At 36.5% G+C, this 27,328-nt stretch overlaps 1 protein-coding gene across 1 annotated transcript in view; it reads right to left on the bottom strand.

The window, feature by feature from the left end:
* The window catches only part of ZRANB3 (zinc finger RANBP2-type containing 3), a 269,676-nt gene that overhangs the window by 137,372 nt on the left and 104,976 nt on the right, over positions 1-27,328 (bottom strand). Inside the window, exon 3 of the mRNA XM_060152984.1 lies at positions 20,569-20,587. Coding sequence (XP_060008967.1) covers positions 20,569-20,587 — 19 coding nt within the window. The remainder of the gene's footprint in view (positions 1-20,568; positions 20,588-27,328) is intronic.

The following is a 27,328-nucleotide window of genomic DNA, read 5'->3' as shown; positions in this document are numbered from 1 at the left end:
CCTGCCAATGCAGGGGACATGGGTTCAAGCCTGGTCCGGGAGAATCCCACATGCCACGGAGCAACTAAGCCCGTGAGTCACAACTACGGAGCCTGTGCTCTAGTGCCCGTGTGCCACAACTGTTGAAACCCATGCACCTAGAGGCCATGCTCCACAACAAGAGAAGCCACTGCAATGAGAAGCCCGCACACCACAACGAAGACTAGGCCCCCCTCACCTCAACTAGAGAAAGCCTGCACGCAGTGACAAAGACCCAATGCAGCCAAAAATTAATTAACTTTTTTAAAAAGTTCATGATAGAATAATAGAGATTGATAATGCTCGATAGTTCAGAAGTAGATGTTCCATTATTTTTCATATCTTAAAAAATCTGTTTTGTAATATTAAAATCACATGAGAGGGCTTCCCTGGTGGCGCAGTGGTTGAGAGTCCGCCTGCCAATGTAGGGTACATGGGTTCGTGCCCTGCTCCGGAAAGATCCCACGTGCCGCGGAGCGGCTGGGCCCCGTGAGCCATGGCCGCTGAGCCTGCGCGTCCTGAGCCTGTGCTCCGCAACGGGAGAGCCCACAGCAGTGAGAGGCCCGCGTACCGCAAAAAAAAGAAAAAAGAAAAAATCACGTAAGTGAACTCTAATAAGATTCTTTACATTTTCTCCGTATGTATTATAGGATTAGTGCCTTGGCAATTTCTTGAAAATGAGAGCCCAAAACAACACAAAGAGCACAAATATAGATGCTTAGGGGGAAAAAAAAGAAAGAAAAAAGGAAAAAAAGAAAACATGATCCAATCTTTTGGTAATGTTCTAGGTTCTTAAAATCTATTATACTTATGAATCATTTGGATATTAGTTAAAAATTCAGACTCTAAGGCACCAAATCCCCAAACCCTGACTTGAAAGAACTGGACTTTTAAAATAAGGGCCCCTAAAGCAATTCTCATGGGGATGGCTCTCAGGCTGCATTTTGAGAATAACTACTCTAAAGATTAAACCTTAGAGAAAAATATCTCAGAGTGCTTTTGCCTAATTTTTTGCCATTTTCTCCCCAGGAGAAAAAAAAGAGAAAAACCAAACTTAACGTTTTCAGGACTTTATTCTTGAACTTCTTATTAATTGCTGGAGAACCTTGTTCCTTAACTGATTTTCAACTCCAATTCTAAGGCAGTATAAACACAGTGCTTTCTATTTCGCTATATAGTATACAGAATAACTTAAAAATATATATATCTTTATTGGAGTATAATTGCTTTTAGAATAACTTTAACAAAAACAGAATTTGGCTTCTAACTTCATAATCTATTTAGATAAACTAACAATTTAATAGAAAAAGAATTTCAGAAGTTTAATAAAGGCTCTGGAAAGGATTCTAATTTGTGTATTAATTTGATCATCTGTTATTTCAGGTAAGCAAAGCACTATATTTAAGCCATTATAAACAAAACTGTTTAACAACTGGAGGAATAAATAACTTACATCACTAAAATTTCTAGTTGTAATGAACAGAGACATCAAAAAGAGTGCATTTAAGGAAAGAAAAATGTATGAAAAATACAAAATTATCCATGTTGTATAATAACGCTATGAATATGCTGATCACAAATGTAAACAAAGGAGTCTTTCAAAAGTATATGAAAACAAGGACTAAGAAACAAAAGAAAGACAGTGAACATTTGCACTTGGCAAATTGATTATTGCCAATAATGATCAGAGATCAACTTGACCAGAAATTTTATAAAAGAGAAAACGATTCTTTACTTGGATAGTGTAAATAATTACAGCATGGTGTTTCATATCCTTTTTTATGTGGTAACACTATAATTAATTTGAAGACAACATCAGAATAAAGAACCTCATGTTGAAATTCAGACAGTATATTAAAATAATATTTTCTTCATTTATATAATCATGGTGGAAGTGAAGTAAATAAATAAGGTCACCACTTATTTCTGACAAGAAGAAAATTACTTTTGCTTTCAAAATAAGAAATCAAATGCAAATCAATCAAAAGATTCAGAGAAAAAATTTTACGAGGTTATTAGAATGTTTTCAGTTGAACTAGTACTTGTATTAATCTGTCATTCTTGTGTTGACACATAGCAATCACTTTAGAACCATTAGAAAGAAACTGAAATTTCAATCCAGTAATTTTAAAAATGTAAATTAAGCAATGTCAGAGATTCACTACTCAAATTCAGAACTGAGACCCATTTAAAATGGGTCATATATTATAATACAAAGGAAGTAAAAAGGAAGCCTTCATAAGTTTTTTTTTTAAGAAAAGAATAATAAATGGTTACATAAAATGAAAAGCGAACAAACAAGAAGAAAAAAAATGCTAACCACATCTTCTACCACTTGCCAAAATGCCACTACTGACTAAAAATAGAGCCCTACTGACTAAAAATAGAGCCCTACTGAGTTGGGTAGATAGCTGTCAAAGGTTAAAAAGTAAAGGATGATCATCAAAGACTGGGATTAGGCATTATTTACTGAAAAGGAAACAAGAATGTGAATCCAATAAGGCTGCAAAATCAATTTGTCATTCTAAGGAAAAGACATGGAATGCTATCAAAAATAAAAATTGCTGTTTAAATTGGCTTAGGCAATAAAGAAACACTAGGACTATTAAGAAATAAGAAAGAGAAAACCAGGAATGTTTGTAAACATTAAATACCTAAAAATTAATTTTTATATGTTTAGAGAATATTTAAAGAGATGATTTTGGGGGCTAAAAATCAACCAACCCACATCAAGATAAAATTTCCTGGGTCCGAACTATAAAGTCTTTCCCTCTAGAGTGGAATTTGTATAGATTGTTTCTGTATTAGACAGAGTTACAGATAATTTCTCCTACAATGCAATGTCACATGAACCCCAGGGAAGTATTATATAGCAAAGTGAAATATATTTGGTTTCTAACATTTTTATTGGATAGGGATGTGCCTTGTTTTCCCAATATAACTAAATATATTGTAGAATAACTTCTGTGATCTTTCTCTTCCTTTGTCTTCTACTAGAACTAATAATGGCTCCAAATTTCTTAAATGAATCTATATACAGAATATGCTCAGAAGTGCACAGCCCGTCAATTATTATTTAAGGAATTCAATTTTACTCCATAAAAAGAAATGAGATATGTCAAAATTATGATAATGGAATCATATGCTAGTCACAGTCCTCATTTATTAAATATTATCCATGTCAAAATAAAAAATTGATTCTCGTTTTTTTTTTTGTTTTTTTTTTGCAGTACGCGGGCCTCCCACTGTTGTGGCCTCTCCTGTTGCGGAGCTCAGGCTCCAGACGCGCAGGCTCAGCGGCCATGGCTCACGGGGCCCAGCCGCTCCGCGGCATGTGGGACCTTCCCGGACCTGGGCACGAACCCATATCCCCTGCATCGGCAGGCGGACTCTCAACCACTGCGCCACCAGGGAAGCCCCTGATTCTGGTTTTATGGAACCAGTTGACTAGAGAAAATGTATATATCTGAACTTCAGAAATTTTAGTGAAAATGTTATCTAAGAAAATTGTCTTATGACACAAATTCAAATTGGCTTTAGAATCAAAATAAATGTTACTTGCAAAGTATTAATACGTATAACAATAAATAATAAAAGTTAATTTATACGGAGAAGTTGCATATGTTAAGATCTAACCTGGGCTTGACTTGACTTTACGAAATGCTAGTGATGTTAAAAGTAGAGAAAACAGTTCATTAGATTCATTTGAACACTCTGTCATAAACTAATAAGGTAAAGAAAATTTAAAATACTATAAAAATGTTGGAATAAAAAAGTAATGGGGCTTCCCTGGTGGCGCAGTGGTTGAGAGTCCGCCTGCCGATGCAGGGGACACGGGTTCGTGCCCCGGTCCGGGAAGATCCCACATGCCGCAGAGCAGCTAGGCCGGTGAGGCATGGCCGCTGAGCCTGCGCGTCCGTAGCCTGTGCTCCACAATGGGAGAGGCCACAACAGTGAGAGGCCCGCGTACCGCAAAAAAAAAAAAAAAAAAAAAAATTAATGAATGTTAGGAATTAATGGTAAAATTTTAAAAGAAACTCAATTGAAAAGTTGATATATTATGAATAACCTAAAATAGGGATTTTAAATAAAAGTGTACTGAAAAGTGAAGGAATAGCTGATATTACTTCATTTATTTTTTCTAATGTTATTTATCATTAATAGCCTCAGTACTAATATTAATAAAAATATATAAAGAGCCATTTCATTTTATGTGTAAACTCACTTAAGACAGGGAAGCAAAAGGCCTTGGAGTAGCAAAAATGAAGACTAACTAAGAAGCAGACACAGGCCAGAGGTTAAGACTCCGCGCTGTCACTGCAGGGGGTGCAAGTTCTATCCCAGCTCAGGGAACTAAGATCCCACATGGCGCACGGCACAGCCAAAAAAGAAGTAAACACGTAACTTAAAACAGTCTAAGAGATTTAAGTAAAGGGCCTAACTTGTCTCAGTAGTTGATAACTTTGAGTAACTAAAAAAAGGTTAAATTGGGCTTCCCTGGTGGCGCAGTGGTTGGGAGTCCGCCAGCCGATTCAGGGGACACGTGATCGTGCCCTGGTCCGGGAAGATCCCACATGCCGCGGAGCGGCTGGGCCCGTGAGCCATGGCCGCTGAGCCTGCGCGTCCGTAGCCTGTGCTCCACAATGGGAGAGGCCACAACAGTGAGAGGCCCGCATACCGAAAAAAAAAAAAAAAAAGTTAACTTATGCTTTCAAATGTCATGGCAAAAAAAACTGAATGCCTCGCCGTTCTATAAACTTTTACTCTCTGGAAATATGTCATTTACTATAAAACAACAGGAAAATATTATCATTGTTAAAAAATATATTGTAGGCAGGAATTCCCTGGTGGTCCAGTGATTAGGATTCGGTGCTTTCACTGCCATGGCCCGGGTTCGATCCCTGGTTGGGGAACTAAGATCCTGCAGGCCACGTGGCGTGGCCAAAAAAATAAATAAATAAAAATTTAAAAAATAATATATATATATATGTATATATACAAATGTGTATATACATATAGTAGTTTAATTTTCTTTCTTTTGTTAATGCATTAAGTTTATTTACAAACATATTTAGTATGTTGAGTTTGTTGAATTAAGAAAAATATATGCATAACATGAGAGTTGTGAAGTTAAGTTTTACTTGGGGGAAAATGAAGACTGAAGCCCGGGAGACAGCGGTTCAGATAACTCTGAGAAACTGCTCCTGAAGAGGTGGGGGGAGGAACCAGGATATATAGGAGTTTTGCAACAAAGAGCAAGTAACTGGGACGTCAAAAGACTATCTTAAATAAAGAAAACCAGATATCTCAAATTAAGGAACTTAGCGCTTTTCTATGTATGGAAAGATCCAAGAGTCTGGGCTCACAGAAATCATCCCTTTGATGTGCACCTTAGCTATCTGGGACCTGTATTTTCACATCCTGAGTTTCCTCAGGGCTCACCGCAGGGAATGGCTGCAGTCTGATGGCTGCTAGATGGCAGGTATTCTTTTCAGCCCCGCGTTTCCTCAGGGCTCACCAGCTCACTTTGGAGGGCTGCAATCACTGGTGACTGTGACATCCTTTGTTTATTGATATGGCAGGAAATATTCCATTTATAAATATTCCATTCCATTTATAAATATTCCATTTATCAAGTTCAAGAGTCAGATCTTTTTTCAAAGAGAGTGCACCTCTTAAAATACTCCTTTTCATATGTGTTTCATGGATTATTTTTTAAGCAGTTGGTGTCTTACTACAAAGAAAGGTTCAGCAAATCCAGATCCAAAGTACAAAGTGATCATAAGTAGTAACTGCTACTTGTTTTCCACTAGAATAGTAAATACTTCCCTGGACCCTCCTCATAGTGGCTCCTACGCACCACAGGGGCTGTGAACCTCCAGACAGTCTGTCCCAGCACAGCTCTGTCGGAAACTGTGAAAGGCACAAAGACTGAAGGTGGAAGAAATGGAGGTAGCACACCAAGCCTTCCTTTCCTCACGACCTTGTTCCCCTGTGTCTAGTTTAACTTTCTGAATTAACTTTATAGCTTGAGAGAAAGAAAATATGATTAAAACTTGCAGAGAATGCCAAAGATTGACTCATGCTATTGAAAATTTTTGGATCACTTATGAATAAAGTTTGATAAAGGTTAAGAAAGATACATACTTCACATCACTGTAATATAGAAAAAGAAGACACTAAAGAATCGAGAAAAGCAGTTTTTAAACTTTTAAAAAGCAATGTAAGCCATTTTCAAATAAAACATTACACAGAAACTCAACATTTATCCAGGAGAAAAAGTGAGGCAGCTGTAGCTGAAGTAAAGCAGAAACTTCACAGCCTCATACCCTCGAGTCTCAACCTCAGTTCTGTGAAAATACAGTTCACAAACACCGGAAAGTCAATAAATTCGTCAATTTACCTTTTTTCAGTGCTGGCTTTATACTTACCTCTTCTGTAAGACTCACCTTAAATCTACCTCCTTTACAAAGCACTCTGACTTAATCAAGCTGGAATTAATGTTTCCTTCCACAAAAGTACCATGGAGGTTATATTGTAAACTTAATTTCCAATATTTCTAGTAGTCTACATTTTACATATATCATACAGAGACACACACTCCACAACCTTCATTTCCTGATTGAAAGCTTCTCAGATAGTGGACATGTTTCTTAATCTATATTCATAATAATTTTTCAAACAGAAGACCCTCAATAATATACAGGGGTAAAAGGTAGGTTAATCAATGGCTAAAGAAAAAAATGTTTAAAATCTTCTAATGTAAAGAAATAAGACTTGGATTGATAACAATCCCTAGCTGCTATCTGTGAAAAGTCTGGAGCAGAATTGTTGTCCAATTCCCAGTGCAGATGTGGCCCCTTAGGGCTGTTCAAGTTCTGTGGAAACTTAAGTCCATTACTTTAAAAAAAAAAAAAAAAAAAGCAGATTATGGGGTGATAATTAATTTTAACCTCCCCTCCAGATTTTAAATAATTTCTATCCCATTAAGAACATTTCAGTTAATAAATATTGGTGAGGCAGGAACGTTTGCAACATCCTCCTTACAATGTACTTGGAAGTATTACTATATAATAAAAGTGCCTTAGGGTGACACAATGGCATTAGTGCTTTGTGCCTTTCAATGCTTATGTGAGTTATAAACATTATATTCCAGGAAGATGCTTTGTGTCTGACTCTATCTGGGTACGGTTTAACTCACCATTGCTGTCCCCTCTGCATTTCATTTTGAATCTTGTCCAAGACTATGGAGAGAACATTGCAATAGCCCAGCTGTGCAAAACAGCAGGAGCCCTGAGCAAAATTACATCATTCCCTAAAGAAATCAGGGTAAACTTCTTTAAAATTGAAAATGAAATCAGTTGCATTAGTATTACACATTTCAAGTGTTCAAGATAAAAACATTTCAAACTGAGGATGACCAGAAGGAAGCAAGACAACTCAATGCTAAACATTTGTTTTTTTAAAGTTGATTTTCTTTTTCTTCTTCTTTTTGGCCATACAGCGCGGCATGTGGGATTAGTTCCCCGACCAGGGATCGAACATGTGACCCTGGCATTGGAAGCACAGAGTCTTAACCACTAAACTGCCAAGGAAGCCCTATGCTAGACATTTTAATAGTTTTTTTAAAAAGACCCCTGGGCTTCCCTGGTGGCGCAGTGGTTGAGAATCTGCCTGCTAATGCGGGGGACACGGGTTCGAGCCCTGGTCTGGGAGGATCCCACATGCCGTGGAGCAAATAGGCCCATGAGCCACAACTACTGAGCCTGCACGTCTGCAGCCTGTGCTCGGCAACAAGAGAGGCCACGATAGTGAGAGGCCCGTGCACCGTGATTAACAGTGGCCCCTGCTTGCCACAACTAGAGAAAGCCCTCACACAGAAACGAAGACCCAACACAGCAAAAATAAAAAAAAATTAAAAAAAAAAAGACCCCAACCTCTAAATCCCACTTAGAGGAATCTTTTCTCCATTATCTCCATGCCACAAGAATAATTAGAGGTGGGTGGTAGTGGACATAATTTAAAGTACTGGTGACTATAGACAAGATGTCCCTTTTGTTCAGATAAAGAGATGCTTATCTGAGATGAGCCCAAAGGTCTCAAACCAACAACAACAATTAATGAGACAAAAGAAGTTCTCTCTCTTTTTCTCTTATTCATTCATTCAGAAGGCATTAACTGGAAATCTACTATTCCCTAGACACTGCTACCTAGATATGGCTTGAGTCCTAGGAGTTCCAATCTTTGGGAGAGAACCAGTAAAGTACACTAGAACATGATTCAAACTAAAGTAGAAGTGAGAGCACATAGGAACCAAGAGGCTCAAAGGCTGGTGATACAGAGGTGATACAGATGGTGACACAGAGGAAGTGATATTTGAAGAGGGTTTTAAATGATGCTTTTGTTAGGTGAACTTGGGGAAAGATGGGGACACAAAAGGAAAGGAATTAATCAGAAATAGAACAGCATATATAGAGATAGCAAAGCTTAAAAAGTCATGGTGTTTGGGAACAGAATAGGGGAAAGGAATATCTGAGATATATTCCTCCTGTTCCTTACGTAAGTAATCTCATGAGAAAAGTATTATTACTCCCAAATGTATATAAAGAAACAAAGGCTCAGAGAGATTAACCTATCTAATATAACATTTATAATAAGTGGTAGATATTATAATAGGTAGGGAGATGGAAGTGTCACTAGAATTGATGCCAGAGAAGGGGAGAAGAGAATAGAAGACACAGGTAGCGACTACGATGTAGTGCTTTACTTTATAGGCAACAGGGGGAAATGGAGAATTTGAGGAATACAACTCTAGCAGCAGTAAAGAGTAGCTATTTTCATTTGATTCAGCTTTGGCCTTTGTAAAACAAAGGGAACACTTCCTAACTCATTCTACAAGGCCAGCTTTACCCTAACACCAGAAACAAAGATATTATTTTAAAAAACCCAAAAAACCTACAGATCAATACCTCTCAGGAACACAGATGTGAAAATCCTCAACAAAATATTAGCAAACCAAATCTAGGAATGTATAAAAAAGAATTATATACCATGGCCAAGTAGAATTTATCCTAGGTATGCAAGACTGGTTCATCAACACTTGAATGTGAATAAATGTAATCCATTACAACAATAGACTAAAGAATAAAGAAATCATATGACTTTATCAACTGATGCAGAAAAAGCAGCTGACAAAAACCAAATCCCAATCATGACAAAAGCTCTCAGAAAACTAGGAACCCAGGGGTATTTCCTCAATTTGATAAAGAGTTATCTACAAAACACCTACAGCTAACATCATACTTCATGGTGAGAAACTGGACACTTTCCTCCTAAGACTGAGAACAAGACAAGGACGTCTTGTCTCACCATTCCTATTCAACACTGTTTTAGAAGACCTAGCTAGTACAAAGAAAAGGATACAAAAGGTATATAGATTGTAGATATGATATTATATATAGAAAATCCAGAAGACTCACCAAAAACTGTGAGGGCTAATCAACATACCCAGTAAAGTTGCAGAATACAAAATCAATATATAAAAATCTGTTGCATTTCTAGTCACTAGCAACAAACTGTCAGAAAGAGAAATAAAAGGAAAAAACCCTGTAATTGCATCAAAAAGAATAAAATACCTTGGAATAAATTTAACCAAGGACGTGAAAGACCTGTACACTGAAAATTATTAGGACATTGATGAAAAAACAGAAGACATCAAAAAGAGGAAAGATATTTCATGCTCATGGAGTGGAAGAATTAATATTGTTAAACTGTCCATACTACCCAAAGCAATCTAAGATTCTATGCAATCCCTATCAAAATTAAAATGGCATTTTTCACAAAAATAAAACAATCATAAAATTTGTTTGAAACCACAAAAGACCCCAATAACCAAAGCAATCATGAGAAAAAAGAACAAAGCCGTGGCATCATGCTCCCTGATTTTGAACTATATTACAGAGTGACAGTAATCAAAACAGTATGGTATTTGCATAAAAACAGACATATTGATCAATGGAACAGAACAGAGCCAAAAATAAACTCATGACTATATGGTCAATTAATTTATAACAAAGGAACCAAGAATACACAGAGGGGAAAGGACAGGCCCTTCAGTAAATAGTGTTGGGAAAACTGGATGGTCACATGCAAAAGAAAGAATGAATTTTGATCCCTATTTTACACTACACACAAAAGTTAACCTAAAATGGATTAAAGACTGGAATGTAAGATCTGAAACCATAAAACTCCTAGAAGAAAACATAGGGGGTAAACTCCTTGACATCAGTCTTGGCTATGATTTGGAATTTGACACCAAAAGCTAAGGAAAAAAAAGCAAAAATAAACAAGTGGGATTATCTCAAACTAATAAAAAGCTCTGCACAGCAAATGAAATCATCAACAAAATGAGAAAACAACCTCTAGAATGGAAGAAAATATTTGCAAACCACATATCTAATAAGAAGTTAATATCCAAAATATATAAGGAACTCCTACAACTCAACAGCAAAAAAAGGCCCCACAAACAAAAACAAAAACCCAATTAAAAAATGGGCAAAAGACCAAATAGACATTTGTACAAAGAAGACATACAGATGACCAACAGGTACATGAAAAGATGCTCAACATCACTAATCATCAGAGAAATGCAAATCAAAACCACAATGAGATACCACCTTATACCTATTAGAATAGATATTATCAAAATAAGAAATAACAAGTGTTGATGAGGAGAAAAAGGAACCCTCCTGCACTGCTGGTGGGGAAAAAAATTGGTACAGCCACTGTGGTTGAAGGTTTCTCAAAAAATTAGAGATAGAACTACCACATGATCCAGCAATTTCAATTCTAGGTATTTATCCAAAGAAAATGAAAACACTAACTAAAAAAGATACATGTGCTCCCACGTTCACTGCAGCATTATTTACAATAGGCAAGACATGGAAGCAACCTGTGTCCATCTACAGATGAATGGATAAAGAATTTGTGAGATAAATATATATATATATATATATATATATATATATAAACACACACTCACACAGAATATTATTCAGCCAGTTGTGACAACACGGATGGACCTTACAGGCATTATACTAAGTGAAATAAGTCATACAAAGAAAGACAAGTACTGTATGATCTAATTTATTTGTGGAAACAAAACAAAACTGAGCTCATAGATACAGAAAACAGATGGGTGGTTGCCAGGGACTTCTCTGGTAGTCCACTGGTAGAAGAATCCGCCTTCCAATACAAGGGACGCGGGTTCGATCCCTGGTCGGGGAACTAAGATCCCATATGCCCGGGGGGCAACTAAGCCCACACGCCACAACTTTTGAGCTTGCACACCTCCAGGAGACAGCCCACGTGCTGCAAACTACAGAGCCCACGCACCCCGGAGCCTGCACGCCACAACTAGAGAGAAGCCCACGCACTGCAATGAAAGATCCCGCTTGCTGCAACTAAGACCTGACGCAGCCAAGAAAATAAATTAAAAAAAAAAAAAGATTGGTGGTTGTCAGAGGCAGGGGATTGAGGGTGGATGAAATAGGTGAAGAGGGTCTAAAGGTACAAACTTCAAGTCATAAAATAAATAAGTCATGGGGATGTAATGTACAGCTTGGTGGCTGTAATTAATAATAATGCACTGTATATCTGAAAGTTGCTAAAAGAGTAGATCTTAAAAGTTCTCATCACAAGAAAAATAATTTAGTAACTGTATGGTAACAGATGTTAACTAGACTTACTGTGGTGATCATTTTGCAATATATACAAATATCAAATCATTATGTTGTATACCTGAAACTACATATAATGTATGTCAATTATACCTCAGTACAAAAAAAAAGGAAAGAAAATTACCGATGAGAAAAAAAATCAAAGAATTTCTAAATAAACGGAGAGATAGTCTATGTTCATGGACTAAAGACTCACATCGTTAAAGTTTCTTCCCAACTTGGTCTATAGATCTATAGATTCTTCCCATCTTTACCTATAAATGCAATGCAATCCCAGTCAAAATCCCAGCAAGTTGTTTGTAGAGACTGAGAAACTGATTCTAAAATTTATATGGAAAGACTAAGGACCTAGAATAGCCAACACAGTACTAAAGAAGATGAACAAAGTTGGATGAATCACACCACACAATTTCAAGTATTATTATAAGGCTACAGTAATCAAGACAGTGTGGTACTGGTGAAAGAATAGATATAGATCATTGGGACATAAGAGAGAGCCTAGAAATAGACCCATACAAATGAAGTCAACTGATCTTTGACAAAGAAGAAAGCTAATTCAGTGTTGAAAGATACTCTTTTCAACAAATGTTGGTGGAATAACTGCACATCCATATCTTTATACCCAAAATGGATCACAGACCGAAGTGTAAAGTGACACTATAAAACTTCTAGAAGACAACAAAAGAGAAAATCTAGGTGGCCTTGGGTGTAGCAATGAGGTAGAAGACCAAAAGGATAATCAATGAAAGAAAAAATTGATAAGCTGGACTTCATTAAAGGTAAAAACTTCTGCTCTGTGAAAGAAACTTTTAGAAGAATAAAAAGACAAGTCACAGCATTGGAGAAAATATTTGTAAATCACATATCTGATAAAGGACTTGTACCTAAAATATACAAAGAACTCTTAAAACTCAACAACAAAAAGAAATAATCCAATAAAAAAATGGGCAAAAGAACTGAACAAAGATCTTGCCAAAGAAGGCTTAGAGATGGAAAATAAACAAATGAAAGGATGCTCAATATCATGTTATTAGAGAACTGCAAATTAAAAAATAATGAAATATAACTATACCCAGTACAAAGGCTAAAATTAAAAAAAAATTTTTTTAAACTGACAATACCAACTGCTGGTGAGGATGCAGGGCAAGGGGAATTCTCATTCATTACCGGTGGGAATGCAAAATGATACACTTCTGAAGACAGTTTGACAGTTTCTGACAAAAGTGAACATAGTCTCACCATGTATTATGGGTTGAATTGTGTCTCCCCCCACCCCCTACCAAAAGATATATTGAAGCCCTATTCCCTCAGTATTTCAGGATGTGACCTTATTTGGATATAGGGTTGTTGCAGATGTAATTGGTTAAGATGATGTCATACTACAGTAGGGTGAGCCCTTAATCCAACGTGACTGATGTTTTTACAAGAGGAGAAGAGACATAGACAAAAGGAAAATGCCCCATGAAGATAGAGGCAGGGATTGAAGCGATGCATCTACAAACCCAGGAATGCCAAAGACTGCTGGCCATCACCTGAAGCCAGGAGAAAGGCATTAAACAGATTCTCCCTCAGAGCCCTCAGAAGGAACCAAACCTCCTGACACCTTGATTTCAGACTTCTAGCCTCTAGAACTGAGAGGATAAATTTCTGTTGTTTTAAGACACCAAGTTTGTGGTAGTTTTTAATGGCAGCCCTAGGAAACTAACATAACAATCCAGCAACTGGACTCCTAGATAATTACTCAACTGAGTATACCCACACAAACACCTACATAATCCTCAAAACTGGAAGCAACAAATATGTCCCTTCATCTTGGTGAATGGAAAAACAAACTGTGGTACATCCATATAATGGAATTTTATTCAGTGATTAAAAGAGCTATCAAGCCACAAAAAGACGCAGCTGAAACTTAAATGCATAGGCTAGGTGAAAAAAGTCAGTCTGAAAAAGCTACGAACTATATGCTGCCAATCATATGACATCTGGAAAAGGCAAAATGATAGAGTCATTAAATACATCTTTGGTTATTGGGGGTTTTGGTCTGAAGGGAATTAAATAAGTGAAGCACAGGGGATTGTTTGGGCAGTAAAACTATTCTACATGATACTGTAATGGTGATTACAAGACATTAAGCATTTGTGAAAATCCACAGAAATTTGCATTACAAAAAGTACATTTTGATGTATACAAATAATTAAAAAATAATTCAGGAGGTCAGAGGGTCCCATGATGGAATGTGAAGTGTGATACAATAATTTAAATGTATTATAGGTATATGAAACAACCTCACTGAATAGAGTAAAGGAATAAGGTCTGACTTAAAATAATTCTGAAAATGAATGGAATCTGTAAAAATAAAGGTAAAAGGAACTGTACCTAAGCACTGTACTCTAGTTGATAATTTTCCTTTCTGTCGGGGTACAGGTTAATAATACTGAAACCACCACGCATGTATACTAGAAGTGCATAATTAATTAAATGAATGGCAGATGGTGGGAACTAGGATACTCAGTGATGGAGTAGGAGGATATAGTTAAGCAAGGGAAGAAGTTAGAATGACCCATGTGGTGATGGATTAGAGCTGGAGACATCAACAGGAGCTCATGTTCAGCTTAAATACAGATACAGATGGCTACACAGATAAATATTCATAAGTATGTACATACACACGCATATGTAAGAACACATGCATTTATCTCCTTGCTCCGTCAGCTAAGAGGATCTAGAAGAAATGACACCCCGGTAAAAATGAGTACACCTAGCACCTAGATCTGGTTCTAATATCTTTCTCCAATAGAAAGAACCCGAGTATCCTGGAGAAATGCGTGATTCAAGTACTGGGGTAGGAAATATACAGGATAAGACTGGCGCATCTTGTAGTGCCAGAAAGTAAGAAAATGCTGAAAAGCCAAAGAAAACAAAACACAAAACCCCAAACAGAACAGCCTACAATGAAGGGGGCAAATCAAAGGGACACAGGAGTGAATTCAAAGAGCTCCCAATGGCCAAAGGTGGAACCATTTTAGCAACAAAATAAAGTGAATATCCGTGAGTCCTACTGATATGAATACATGATAAAGTAAGTGAGTGAACAAATGAATTCTGAATAATTTATGTATTTATTTATTCTGCCTTTAAGGAAGTAGAGCATAAATCCCCATTTCTTAAGTATGGGCTGCATATAGTTACTTTCCTTCAAAAAATACAGTATGGGAAGGGACCAAAAAAAAAACAAACGCAGTAACTTTACAGGGGAAAAACCTGACAAACATTACATCAAACCAGGTGATCAAGATTAACATTAACAGTGATAAGTCATATTGATATTATGTACCCTTGGTATGACATGATGACAATGGCACTTAACCTCTGTGGTCTTCTTGCCCAAAACCCAGTACCTCAGTCTGATCATGAGAAAAACATCAGACAACATATCCCAATTAAGGGACATTTTACAAAATACCAAACCATTAACTCTCAAAACTGTAAACGTCTTCAAAAACAAGTAAAGTCTGAGAAACTGTCACAACCAAGAGAGGCTATTGGCTATCTGTCATGTCTATTTAAGACATGGCTACTAAATGTAATGTGTATACCGGATGGAATCCTGGAAAAGAAAAAGGACATCAGTGAAAATATGAGGAAATCTAAATGAAGTATGGTTTTTAGTTAACAACACTAGTATATGAATATTGGTTCATTAATTGAGACATTACTAATCTAAGTAGTAACGGGGGACTGGCTTTGAGGCATATGAGAACTCTCTGTACTATGTTCGCAATAATTCTATAAAACTAAACCTGTTCTAAAATTTAAAACTTATTTTTAAAAAAGGACATTCAAAAAATAGTAAAGTTGGCCTTAAAAATGAGGAAAGGAAGGAAGCAGTCAAATGATACTGATTTAGAAGAATATAGACTGTCTCAGCTGCACAAATGCCATCACCTATATCATTCAGCTTCATTCATTTGAGCACTATGTCTTGCAGATTCTTCTGTACTTAAGAATCCTGTTTCAAAACACAAAAAGTGGGCTTCCCTGGTGGCACAATGGTTGAGAGTCCGCCTGCCGATGCAGGGGACACGGGTTTGTGCCCTGGTCCGGGAAGATCCCACATGCTGCGGAGCGGCTGGGCCCGTGAGCCATGGCCGCTGAGCCTGCGCGTACGGAGCCTCTGCTCCACAATGGGAGAGGCCACAACAGTGAGAGGCCCGCGTACCGCAAAAAAAAAAAACACAGAAAGTCTAGTACCTGGAGACTTTGTATAGAATAGCAATAATGGACTTGGGTGCTGAATTATTTTAGGTTAGATATCAGCTCCTAGCATGTTCTAGCTGTATTTACTTAATATACCTGTGCCTCAGCTTTCTCATCTGGAAAATGATGGTGGTAATAATAATCATAATACTCTGTTGGGTTGTCCTGGGATGAAATAAATTAATACATGTAAATCACTAAAACAGAACCCAGCACATATGTGTTAATTAAGTATTAACTCTTTAATCAGTCCATTCATTCAACAGAAATGGACCACCAACAAAGAGGGGTTATGAATCAGAAAGAGTAAAAGCTCAGAGGGGAAAGTATTCAATTCAACTTGGGTCTGGTAAAGGGAAACAAGGATTTGTAGAAGCAAATGGAATAAAAATTATCACCTCAGCTCACTTTGTCAAACCAAGGTAGGCTTATATAAAAAGGAAAACTAAAATTCTTCATGTCTAGTTTAATTTCTTTGTCCTCAAACCTATAAAGTTAATGTTGGCAGAGACTATATCACAATATCAATTTTAAGGTCTTCTGATAGAAATAATCTTCCCGAGGGGGTTCTTCAGTGTTTCCAGACACCTACAGATTTCTGCCTGCAGAGAAAATGACAAGGCTTTTCAAACTTCAGCCTACAGAAAAACTTCTGCGAGCACTCAACAGGTTCCACAGCCTCTCCCCTCCAAACTTCTCTTCCAGAGAAGCACCTTGACCAAAAGAAAAGCATCCATAATGACAACTCTATGGTCTCTGTTCCAAATATATATCTATTAATCCCAAAATAGCCACAAAGTAAGCCAAGCCAAGTAGCTTAGCCTTGACAAATGGTTTCCTTTTCTTTTGAAAAAGGAAGGAAAGCAATACTTTATTTGGTATACCATCCCCCTGACTCCAAATGTTTTCTCAAGTAACAGGAAGGAAACTTAGGGAAAAGCTGGGGGTGGGGGCAGGGGCACGGGACTTAAGTAGAGTACTAACAAAAAATGTCACATAAGAATCTTCTGACTTTGATAATAGATTCAATAGACAAGACAGAATCCATGTACTGACAGCATTTTGTCTATAAGGACACAATTATTAGGCTATTCATATAAATCTAGGATGTTAATCCCACCTTCTTAAGTAAAAATGAACATGACAAAAATTTTCTAAATGCTCGGTTTCTACAAAGAATAACAGCCTTTATATACTTGACAAATAAGGTAGTAAGTATATAGGTTTGATATTTTCCTCATGTATATCGAATTAAATTACCTGTTGTGTGTTAATATGAAATTATTTTTCATATTTAAAATCTTTTTATGAATAAAAATTTTCAATAATTTTCAACAGAACAAGGACACAGTGGTTAAAAAATTATTAAAGAACAGTAAAGATAATAGTGCAACAGCCTCACTACAGACTGTGACCTGAATTCCATTATTAAAGGAATACAAATTCACAAGTTTCTGTATATTTACTACACGGTTCTTGAAACAACACTTGACTACATTAAACCAAGAAGGGGGAAAAGGATTTAAAACAGTTTAAGCTAAGTTTGCAAAGTTAGTTTTATTAAAAGTTGCAGCTTTGTTGGTTATCTGAAATATAGTTTTATAATTGAAATACTCAATGATCACACAATTAGACAATTAAACAGAACTTGTCATCATTCCCATTTTAGGTTAATGACTATCTCATATACAGTAGACAGATTACATAATTCCACAAAGATTGAATACATTAGAAAAAGACAATAGTAGAAAAATACTAGAAGAGAGGGGAGTTATTCCAGTGAAGGAAGTCATTTGCTTCTAAAGCTATGGAGGAAAGATCACAGCAGACAACTAAATTACACAATACTCTAAGTGGGTATTCAAGCATCTTAAAAAAAAAAGAAGTAGGTTCAATAACAGAGATGTAATATTGCTCTCCTAAAGCTTTTAGCTATTTGATGAGTCAAATATTCATTATATCAAAAAATACATATTTTTTAAAATAAATTTATTAATTTATTTTTTTATTTTTGGCTGAGTTAGGTCTTCATTTCTGTGCATGGGCTTTCTCTAGTTGCAGTGAGCGGGGGCTACTCTTCATTGTGGCGCGTGGGCTTCTCATTGGGTGGCTTCTCTTGTTGAGGAGCACGGGCTCTAAGCACGCGGGCTTCAGCAGTTTTGGCACATGGGCTCAGTAGTTGTGGCTCGTGGGCTCTAGAGCACAGGCTCAGTAGTTGTGGCGCACGGGCTTTGTTGCTCCACAGCATGTGGGATCTTCCCGGACCAGGACTTGAACCTGTGTCCCCCGCATTGGCAGGTGGATTCTTAACCACTGTGCTACCAGGGAAGCCCTCAAAATATATTTTTTAATTTAAAAATCAAAACTTGGTTGACCTCCAAATTATAAACTGCATTTCCTCCTATGACTTCACTACCATTTTGTGATAAGAGCAAGAGAAGGAGAACAGTATTAGAAAATAAAATGAAGGTCAAACCAGAGTTCATGTAATTTACATATATACAAGTTTCCTTCTACTTCAAGACTTTTAATTTACTCACTTTCATCCACACTAACTCAGTAAGATTCCACAGAAATGGCATTTCAGCTCAACCAAAAACAGAGGATATTAGTGGTTTTGAGCTGTGATCTTAGAATTGTACATCATTACGTTATTTCTGTGGCCTGTTTTTTGTACTTATGTGTAAAATTGAGGATTTTTCCTTAATTAACCTTATTGATAGGATTTGACATAATAAACCTCGGAAAGTCAAATAGTTGTAAAAGAATGAGAGTCTTTAAAATGCTGGTGAAAAAAAGGAGATATGAGGGACACAAAGTGGAAACTTCTTTTAAGTACTGAGAAAATATTAAATGGTTCTTTTAAATTTATTAAATAAAAAAATAAGAATGGTTTTGAAAGACAAGCACAAATCACTCAACATGTGACAAATGTAACTGTAAATAATAGGAGATGAAAAGTGATTGGTATAAAGAAAAACTCTTGTTGGCTAAAAGGTTCATCATGAACTCATCATGCACAATCCTTAGTCTAATGTCAATTGAGGAGAAGACAGGAGTTTGCTGGAGAATATAAAAGTTAAGAAGAGTTAAGGTGCTGATCAAATTCAATCCATGAATGATTCTGCACATTTAAGGCCTATTCAAATCTCTACAACATCAAATTGAAGAACAAGGTAGCAATGCAATGTCATAGCCACTAAGATGTTCCCCATGAATTGCTTGGGGAAATTATCAATATAATGTTACACATTATGGTATATTCCCCGTGGACATAAAACTGGTCTGTTTAAAAAAAATTATTGATACACACATCCATACATATATCACACACACATTTTATACATATTATATAAAATGGTTATGCCTAGTTTGGAGGTTGAAGGATGAATTTATATTCCTATTTGGTGAAAACATATTCAGGGATTAAAAACATAAGCTTCTTCTAGTCATTTTGGACTCTCAAATTTATAAATTTATGAAGATTCTTTTGGAATGCATCCTGTTCCAAAATAGGAATTTCTACTGTTTTCCAAATGTCTATGTCCTGTCTCTTTAATTACACTGTTGAAGTTTTTCACAGGCAATGACTGTTTCTAACTATAACATCTAGTCTAAACAAATGCCTATAGAATGAAGAGTTCAAACTAAAAACTTCAGTAATTATAAATCAGCATGAACTAAGAAACCCTATATGAACCTTCTGCTTGGCAATCATGTGCATATTATACTCTTATTCATTTTTTTCCTGAAGAAGAGATAGTGGAGATAAGCCACTGGTGAGTCTACATGTAACTAAAACTAAAAGACAGTTAATTGGGAGAATCTTTTATGGTTTCACTTATATTTTTAAAAAATTCAGTATCCATTTTCCTCACCTCTATTATATTTTTAAATGTATATGTTTTGCTGTTATCCTTAAAGATATCATGAAAACAGCAACACATTTTCCAAAATGATATTAAAAATTAGAACTTTATTGATCTACATCATTCTGAGAATGTATGTAAAGAGTATTGTAGTTTATGTAGAAAGAACTTCCATTTCAGTGAAAAAACCTAAATATGAATGTATACGAGTACATGCCCCTTAAAGGTATCAAATTGTTTAGTAATAGTAAGATGCCATTTTAACATTATGCTTCACACTCATACAAAACAATTAACAATAACCTTTAGAGCCAAATCTTAAAAGTTCAGCTTCTAAGCAAGCAGCATTATGACAAGTAGAAAAGAGTTCAGTTTCATTTGGGGCTGCATTCATGCTTCTGAGGCCAAAAATATAGAATTTTGAATCACTAATGTTAACACTAACATGTTCCAAATGCATGCCTTGTGCACGGGCATGTGCACACGCATGTGCACACGCACACTCTCTCTTTCTCATTCTTATTCTCTCTGCTGCCCCCATGCCCCGCCCTCCCTCGCTCTCCCACTGTCCTCTCCACATACAGATATATAGTCATATGAAAGACAGAGAACACAGGGTAAATAACAGATAACAAAAACTGGTTGGGGAATTTTATAAAAGACATAAAAATCATGAAAACACTTACTTCATCAGCCACCATACACCTGGAAAAAATAAAAATAAAACCAAATTAATCTCTTAATTACCAAAGTCAGCCATTTAAAAAGTTCTGATCGAGTAGCTTGCCACAAAATAGTTTACAAATGTTAAAGTACTAAGCCAGAGAGAGGTGTTTATAAGTGTGGATGAGAAAATGGGCCATTGCTGATTTATAAGACTCTCCAGCTGCCAACAGCATATGGATGTGGGAGTGTTAGAGTTTCAGGTGTACTGTTTCCTACATCCCACCAATGGCGACAGCTACAATGACCCTTCAAAATGTGAGCAAAATGGCAAGTGACTGTACCAATGACTTCCCTCTGTACCAGTGACTTCCCTCCGTACCAATAAACCTTAAAATTGGTCTTCCCTAGAGATTAGAAGAATGCTGTATTAAAGTGCATTAGCATGTTATAGGTAAAAGTATATACGCTATATTATACACGCTAAGCCTATTTTCAAGCTGAATTTTGGTTCCTACTATTATTTTACTGAGTTCTCTCTTCTCTGTTCTTTCTTGTTAACCTATAGAAGTCAATTCTATCCACTGAAAATTGAGGATGGGGGCATAAACTGAGGTCCTAAGTAGAAGAAAAAACCAAAGAGCAAAGAGAAAGAATAGCAGATATGGTCAAGATCATGAGGGGTCCCTTAGAAACAGTGAGTACATTGTAAGGAGAAAAACCTCTCTCTTAACTGAGGGGATTTCCAGGCAATGTAAAAAAAATACTGGAATATTATAAAAATCAGAGAGGAAAAAAGTCCCTATTTGTATTTTTTCCTTCCTTTATTCCCAATGGCCTTGACATTATACAATACTACATGGTTTCTTTTAACATAAGACACAAATTAATAATTTGGTAATAAATATATCATTAAGGAATAAGTTACAAGTAAAATGGAATTTCGTTCTTAAAATGAAAAAAGATGTCAGGTTACATATTAAGTATTTTTATGGAAAAATAAAACACAAATACTTTAACTGAAATTTAAAACATATGCAAGAATAAAAAGTTTATTACATTTTTTGCAAACAAGCCTAAAAAGCAGAAAACTAAAAAGCAATACTTTGAAAAATATGACTTATTTCCAGGAAGATTCATGCATATACCTACTTTTTCATTGTAAAATCCAACTCAAATTTGGAAAAGATGTCACTTCAAGTATATATGATATATTGAGTGCCTACTATGTACCTGGCTCTGTCCTATGTGCTAGGGATATAGCAGTGAATTTAAAAGTCTTTCCCTCCTAGAGGGTGACTGGAAGAATTTCTGACAATGAACAAATAAATGATTCAAGTGGTGATACATGCTATTAAAAAAAACTAAAACAGGGTAGGTGGAATAGGGAAATAAGGGAGGAGCTATTTTATAGGGTGGTCAGGAATAATCTTTATGATAAGGCAATTCCAACAGATCTGAACAAATCACAAATTTAATGAGGAAGGGAATCATGAGAAAATCTGGAGGAAGGGTACTCTCAGCAAAGGGATGAGCAAGTGCAAGAGCCCTGAGATAAGATAGTTATGATGTAGTTAAGCAAGAGGAAGGAAGCTAACATGATTAAAGTGGACTGAGTCATGGAAAATGGTAGAAAATAAGGTTGGAAGCACCTAGGGTCCTGACCACGGTGAACCTTATATGCAATGGCACGAAGTCTAGATTTTATTAGAAACCTTTGGAAGTAAGCAACATTTTACCTTTTAAAAAGATTACTCTGCCTTCTAGAGAATAAACTGTAGAGGGCAAGAGCAGAAGCACAGAAAGCAGTCAGGAGGCACCTGAAGTAGACCAGGAAAGGAAAAAGGATAGATGGATGCATGGTAGAGATGACGGAGGTGAGAAGTGGTCAGTTTAGGTACATTTTGAAAGTACAGCCAACAGGATTTGCTGATCGATCGGGATGTGGATATAAAATGAGAGACAGAGAAAAATGAATCTTAAGATACTGTCTTAAGCAATTAACTGAAAAATGGGGGTAATGCACTCACTGAGACAGGAAAGGCTGGGAGAGGAGTAGGTTTGGAGATGATAATCCAAAGTTCGGTTTGGACGTGTAACCTTTGTGATATCCATCAGATATCCGAGTTGAACTGTTGAGTGGGCCACTGGATATGTGAGTTGGGGGAATGGTAGGGAACTGGAGATATAATAAATCTGAGACTCATTAGAATGTAATGGCATTTGAATGAGAAAGGATCCAGGGTATTCTGTAATATGACAACTTGACTGTGGCTTGTTTTCCTCTATGCCCAACTCCAAGTTCCTTAACTTTCTAAAGAGAAGCAGAGGCTGTGACCTGAAGGCTGCTAGATAAGGTTTATGACTCTAGTGAAGAACTGGTATGCAACTAAATTGCCCTGTGGGTGGCTAACTGACTGAAAAGCAGCATCAGAGCCCCAGGCAACAACTAAGGGCTGTGGATAGCTGGATTGGCTTGGCTTTCAAGTATCTGAAGACCCCAGTTGTAAGAGTATCTTGGAGCCCTCTGGATATGCTGGATTTTAACAGGAGACAAGTGGGCTTTCCTGACTTTGGAAACTAGGGCAGTTCAAGTACATCAGAGAGCACTGGGCTTCCTTCAGGTATCTCTAGTGGGGCTGTCCTTCAACTTTAGGCACTACATCTATCCCGACCTCTGGCATTCCTGCTATTAAGGGCAGTTCAGCAACCAGACCTGATTTCCAATGAGCTATCACAGAAAAATAACAGATCATGTGAGAGGCCCAAACATTTGAAAAAGCAGAATACAAGTGAATAATCAGAACACATATCTAGTGAAAGAGAAGTGCTAGAAAAGATAAAAACCTACACAAAAATTGTTTCAGCACCTAAGTAAATTCTAATGCAACACACACACACACACACACTCATACACACACACACTCTTCCATGATTTCCAGACTAAAATGAGTAAATGAATTTTGGAAAAAATGTGATCATTATTGACACCTGAGCAGACTAGAAGACGAAGTGCAAAGATTATCTCAAAGCACAGAGCAGAAAGTTAAATAAATGGAAGTAGTGAAGGAAAAGAAAAAAACAAACAAAAACATTTGAAGGATAGATCCAGAAAACTAATGTGAAAAATAGGTGTTCAAAAGAGGAAAAGACACACCATATGAAGGAGAGAGAACAATTAAGTAAATAATAAAAGAAAATTTCTCTGGGCTAAAGAAACACCTCTGGTGGATAATTGAAAAGGGTAACCATGTTTCAGGGTGAATTGAAGAGAAAAGACAAGTATCTACTCACATCCTTATAAAATTCATTAATCTTATAAATAAAGAAAAAAACCTTGTAAGTATTCAGACAGAAAGAACAATTATCATTAAGGGAAAAAACAAGTGTATTGGAATTTTATCATCAACACCAGAGACTAAAAAACAATGGAAGCTAATCTAGACTACTTGAAAGGAAAGCAGAAGAACTCATGGATCTTATATCCAGCTGAGATACCCATTAATTAAAAGGGATGACAAAAAGATATTTGAGGTTAACCAAGATCTCCAAGATTATATCACTCAAGCAAACCATCTGAGGAAACATACTTAAGAAAAACAGCCAAACAATAAAAACACGTTAACACAGATTCAAGATAGGAGAAGATGAAAAGGAAATCTGGTGAGCAATATGTATGAATTTAATGGATGATGTGTATTCTAAATAAGGACTCTAGAGGAAGGGACACATTCTGAAAATCTGAATGTGCAAAATTGAAGGGAGGTAACAAAGGAGAGGGGACACTAAAATTATTCTAAAGCAGAATACCAAACAGATGATATTTAAAGCCCGGAGACTAAATGAGATCACCTAGGAAGAAGAGAAGAGAGCTACTGACTGAGCCGTGGAGCACTCCAACAATTAGAGGTCACGAAAGGGAGAAGGATCCAGCAAGGGAAACTGAGGACTGTCCAGTAATGTAAAAAGATACAGGAAGAATGTAGTGACCTAGAAGCCAAGTTAAGAAAGTGTTTTGAGAAGGAGAGAATGAACAACTATAACAAATGTTGCTGAGAAGTCTAGTGAAATGAGGTCTAAGAACTGATCATTTGATTCATAGCTCTGACAAGAGCAACTCTGATACAACAGTAGGGAACAAAAGCCCTACCTGAATGGGTTCAAGAGAGAATGGGAAGAGAGGAAGGGGAGACAGTGAGTAGAGATTATTGTCTTAAGGAATTATCCTGTAAAGGAAGCAAAGAAATATGGTAGTAGCCAGCAGGAAAACTAGGGTACAGAGAAGATTTTTTAAAGATAGAATAGTATACATAACCCCATAAATATCTTATTGGCTCTATGAGTGCAACATCTGTGGATCAGGAACTTGGGAATCAAGTCAAGACAATAAATAAAAATGAGAAGGTAGCTATGCATGAAGATGATAACAGAAGCAGAAATGAATGAGATTCTCCTGTGTAAACTGTAAAAAGGAGGGAATTTTTTTCATGGCTAGATCCTCGGGAAACATTCTTACTTCAAAAGCAAAGGGAAGGAACTAAAAGTATTCAAGGAGGTGGAGAACAAGGAGCAGGGACTAAGAAGTCCAGGGGAAACACATCCACGACAGGGTAAATGGGTTAACGGTGTCTAACGCCACGAAGATGTTGCCAAGGATGAGGGCTAAAAGGCCACCATACTAAGTTATCAGGAGCTCACTTGTAAGCTCACTTGCAATCCTCACTTGTTAAGGGGACTGTGGATAGTAAAAAAGGGAGGTGACAGATACAGAGTAATCAGAAAGGAATTTTGGTAGCAAAAAGAAAAGAAAAATTAAAAATAGGGCAGTAGCTATATAACATGTTGGAAACCTGAACAGTGGGCATGGAGTCAACAGCGAGAAGGGAAACGAGAAAGATGACTGATGGAGACCATAATATAAAAAGGGAAAATATAGCTAATCCAATTTCTCACTTCATAAAAATTTTATACCGCATTTGAATGAAACTAAAGTCTACTTTGTAAATGAAGGACTGCCCATAATTACTTTATATCCAAGGAAATAAAAACAGCTTTTTCTCCCATTGGGAAATGGCAAATACAATTCGAATTATAGGGACTTTAACCTACAGCTAAAAAGAAAACTTCCTTCATTAAAGAATATTCATTGTATTTGCTAAACCTGGTTTGGTATGCCAACAGCTATGCAATTTTATCTGAATTTTACAAGCAGTTCAGTTTTCCATTTTTACAAAAAATAAATTATTCTTTGTTCCAAATTCATTGTTAATTGTTTAAATCATAATTTATCCATCTTGGCTGCAGACATCAAAAAGCAACTTTTCATTTCACTGAGCTGTTAACAAAACCTTAAGGGCCCTTACATTAATCATCCACTTACAGTATCACTGCATCCATACCTCTGGTGTTTGCAGCAGCTGTATCTATGATGCACATGCTCAGTGTTTGCTATTTTTAACCCAAATTCTTATACAGATAGAAAAGAGAAAACTGAACAGCATTATACTTTCCTGACAATCACTTTACATACCAGCTAAATTTCTAATCTAATACTCATAGAACTGAATAATTTATGTTTAACCTGATGCTTTTCTCCAATTTCTTTATATTAAAACACCACCTTTTCTATAATTAACACCCATATCTCTTTTGAATAAATCATGTCTGTAAAAAGAAAACAGAAAAACTCTCCAAGAGAATATTTTGATTACACTGAGAATTTAATGCTCTAACTCTGTTTTGAATCATAAGTACAGAATTCAGGACTCAGTACGAGAAAACAGGATCTGCTTAATCAATTACCATGCATCTTCTGGCTTCAGAAGTGGGCTATTACCCCAAGGAGAATACTGAACTGCTGGCTACTGGATTTTGCTAACTGTCCATTAGCAGGAATCAACAATTTTATATATATATATATATATATATATATATAGTTGATAACATACTACCATACCACTCTTTACTATGGTATATTTGACCAATGCTAACTTAACATTACTTTAATAAATCCACCCACTCTCCCTTACAGACCAAGCTACAGGAACCATGAGTTCAGAGGACCAAGTCATAACATTTTTTCCAGCCACAGCAGTGTCTTAAAATACTTTTCCCCATAATTATCAAAGTTCAACGTGATAAAATGGCCTTTGTTTTATTTGTTTAGCTTTAATATTATTTATTTTTGGAATTGGAGATACATTATATGCACACGATTTAAGAGGTACAAAAGTAGAAAATCTCTCTTCAATCCCTATTCCTCAAGGATGTCCCAGATGTTGGCTGCTCTGAAGGCAATAAAGTAACCAATTTCTTGGGTAGCCTTCTGGAAATAGTCTTTGTAAGCACAAGTTATTATATGTGTGGGTATGTGTGCAAGTGTATATAAATATACATGTATATTTATATGTCACAAATAATAACGTAAGATTTACACCTTTACTGATTTTGTGTAAAATCCCAAAAGTGCACAATATAATATTGTAACATGATACTAACATGAACATGATAAAAGGAAAAAATTGAGGTTGAAAATTAGAAAAACATTCTTTGCTTTGGCAAATGGCAAGTAGATGTGGTCAGGACACCTTCAGCTTCAGCTCTCATCTAGCCTGACCTCTTCATGGTGTCTGGGATAGAACAACCACTTCCTGCAAAAGCTCTCCTCGGCCTCCCAGCAATCCTGACTCTCTTCCTAGCTTTCATCTTCTGCCCCATTCCCTGGTGCCTCCTCTTCCACCCACTCTTTTTTTTTTTGTGGTATGCGGGCCTCTCACTGTTGTG

Source organism: Lagenorhynchus albirostris, chromosome 6 (genome assembly GCF_949774975.1).
Source record: "Lagenorhynchus albirostris chromosome 6, mLagAlb1.1, whole genome shotgun sequence".
Taxonomy (NCBI): domain Eukaryota; kingdom Metazoa; phylum Chordata; class Mammalia; order Artiodactyla; family Delphinidae; genus Lagenorhynchus; species Lagenorhynchus albirostris.
This window is presented reverse-complemented; position numbering and strand designations above follow the sequence as displayed.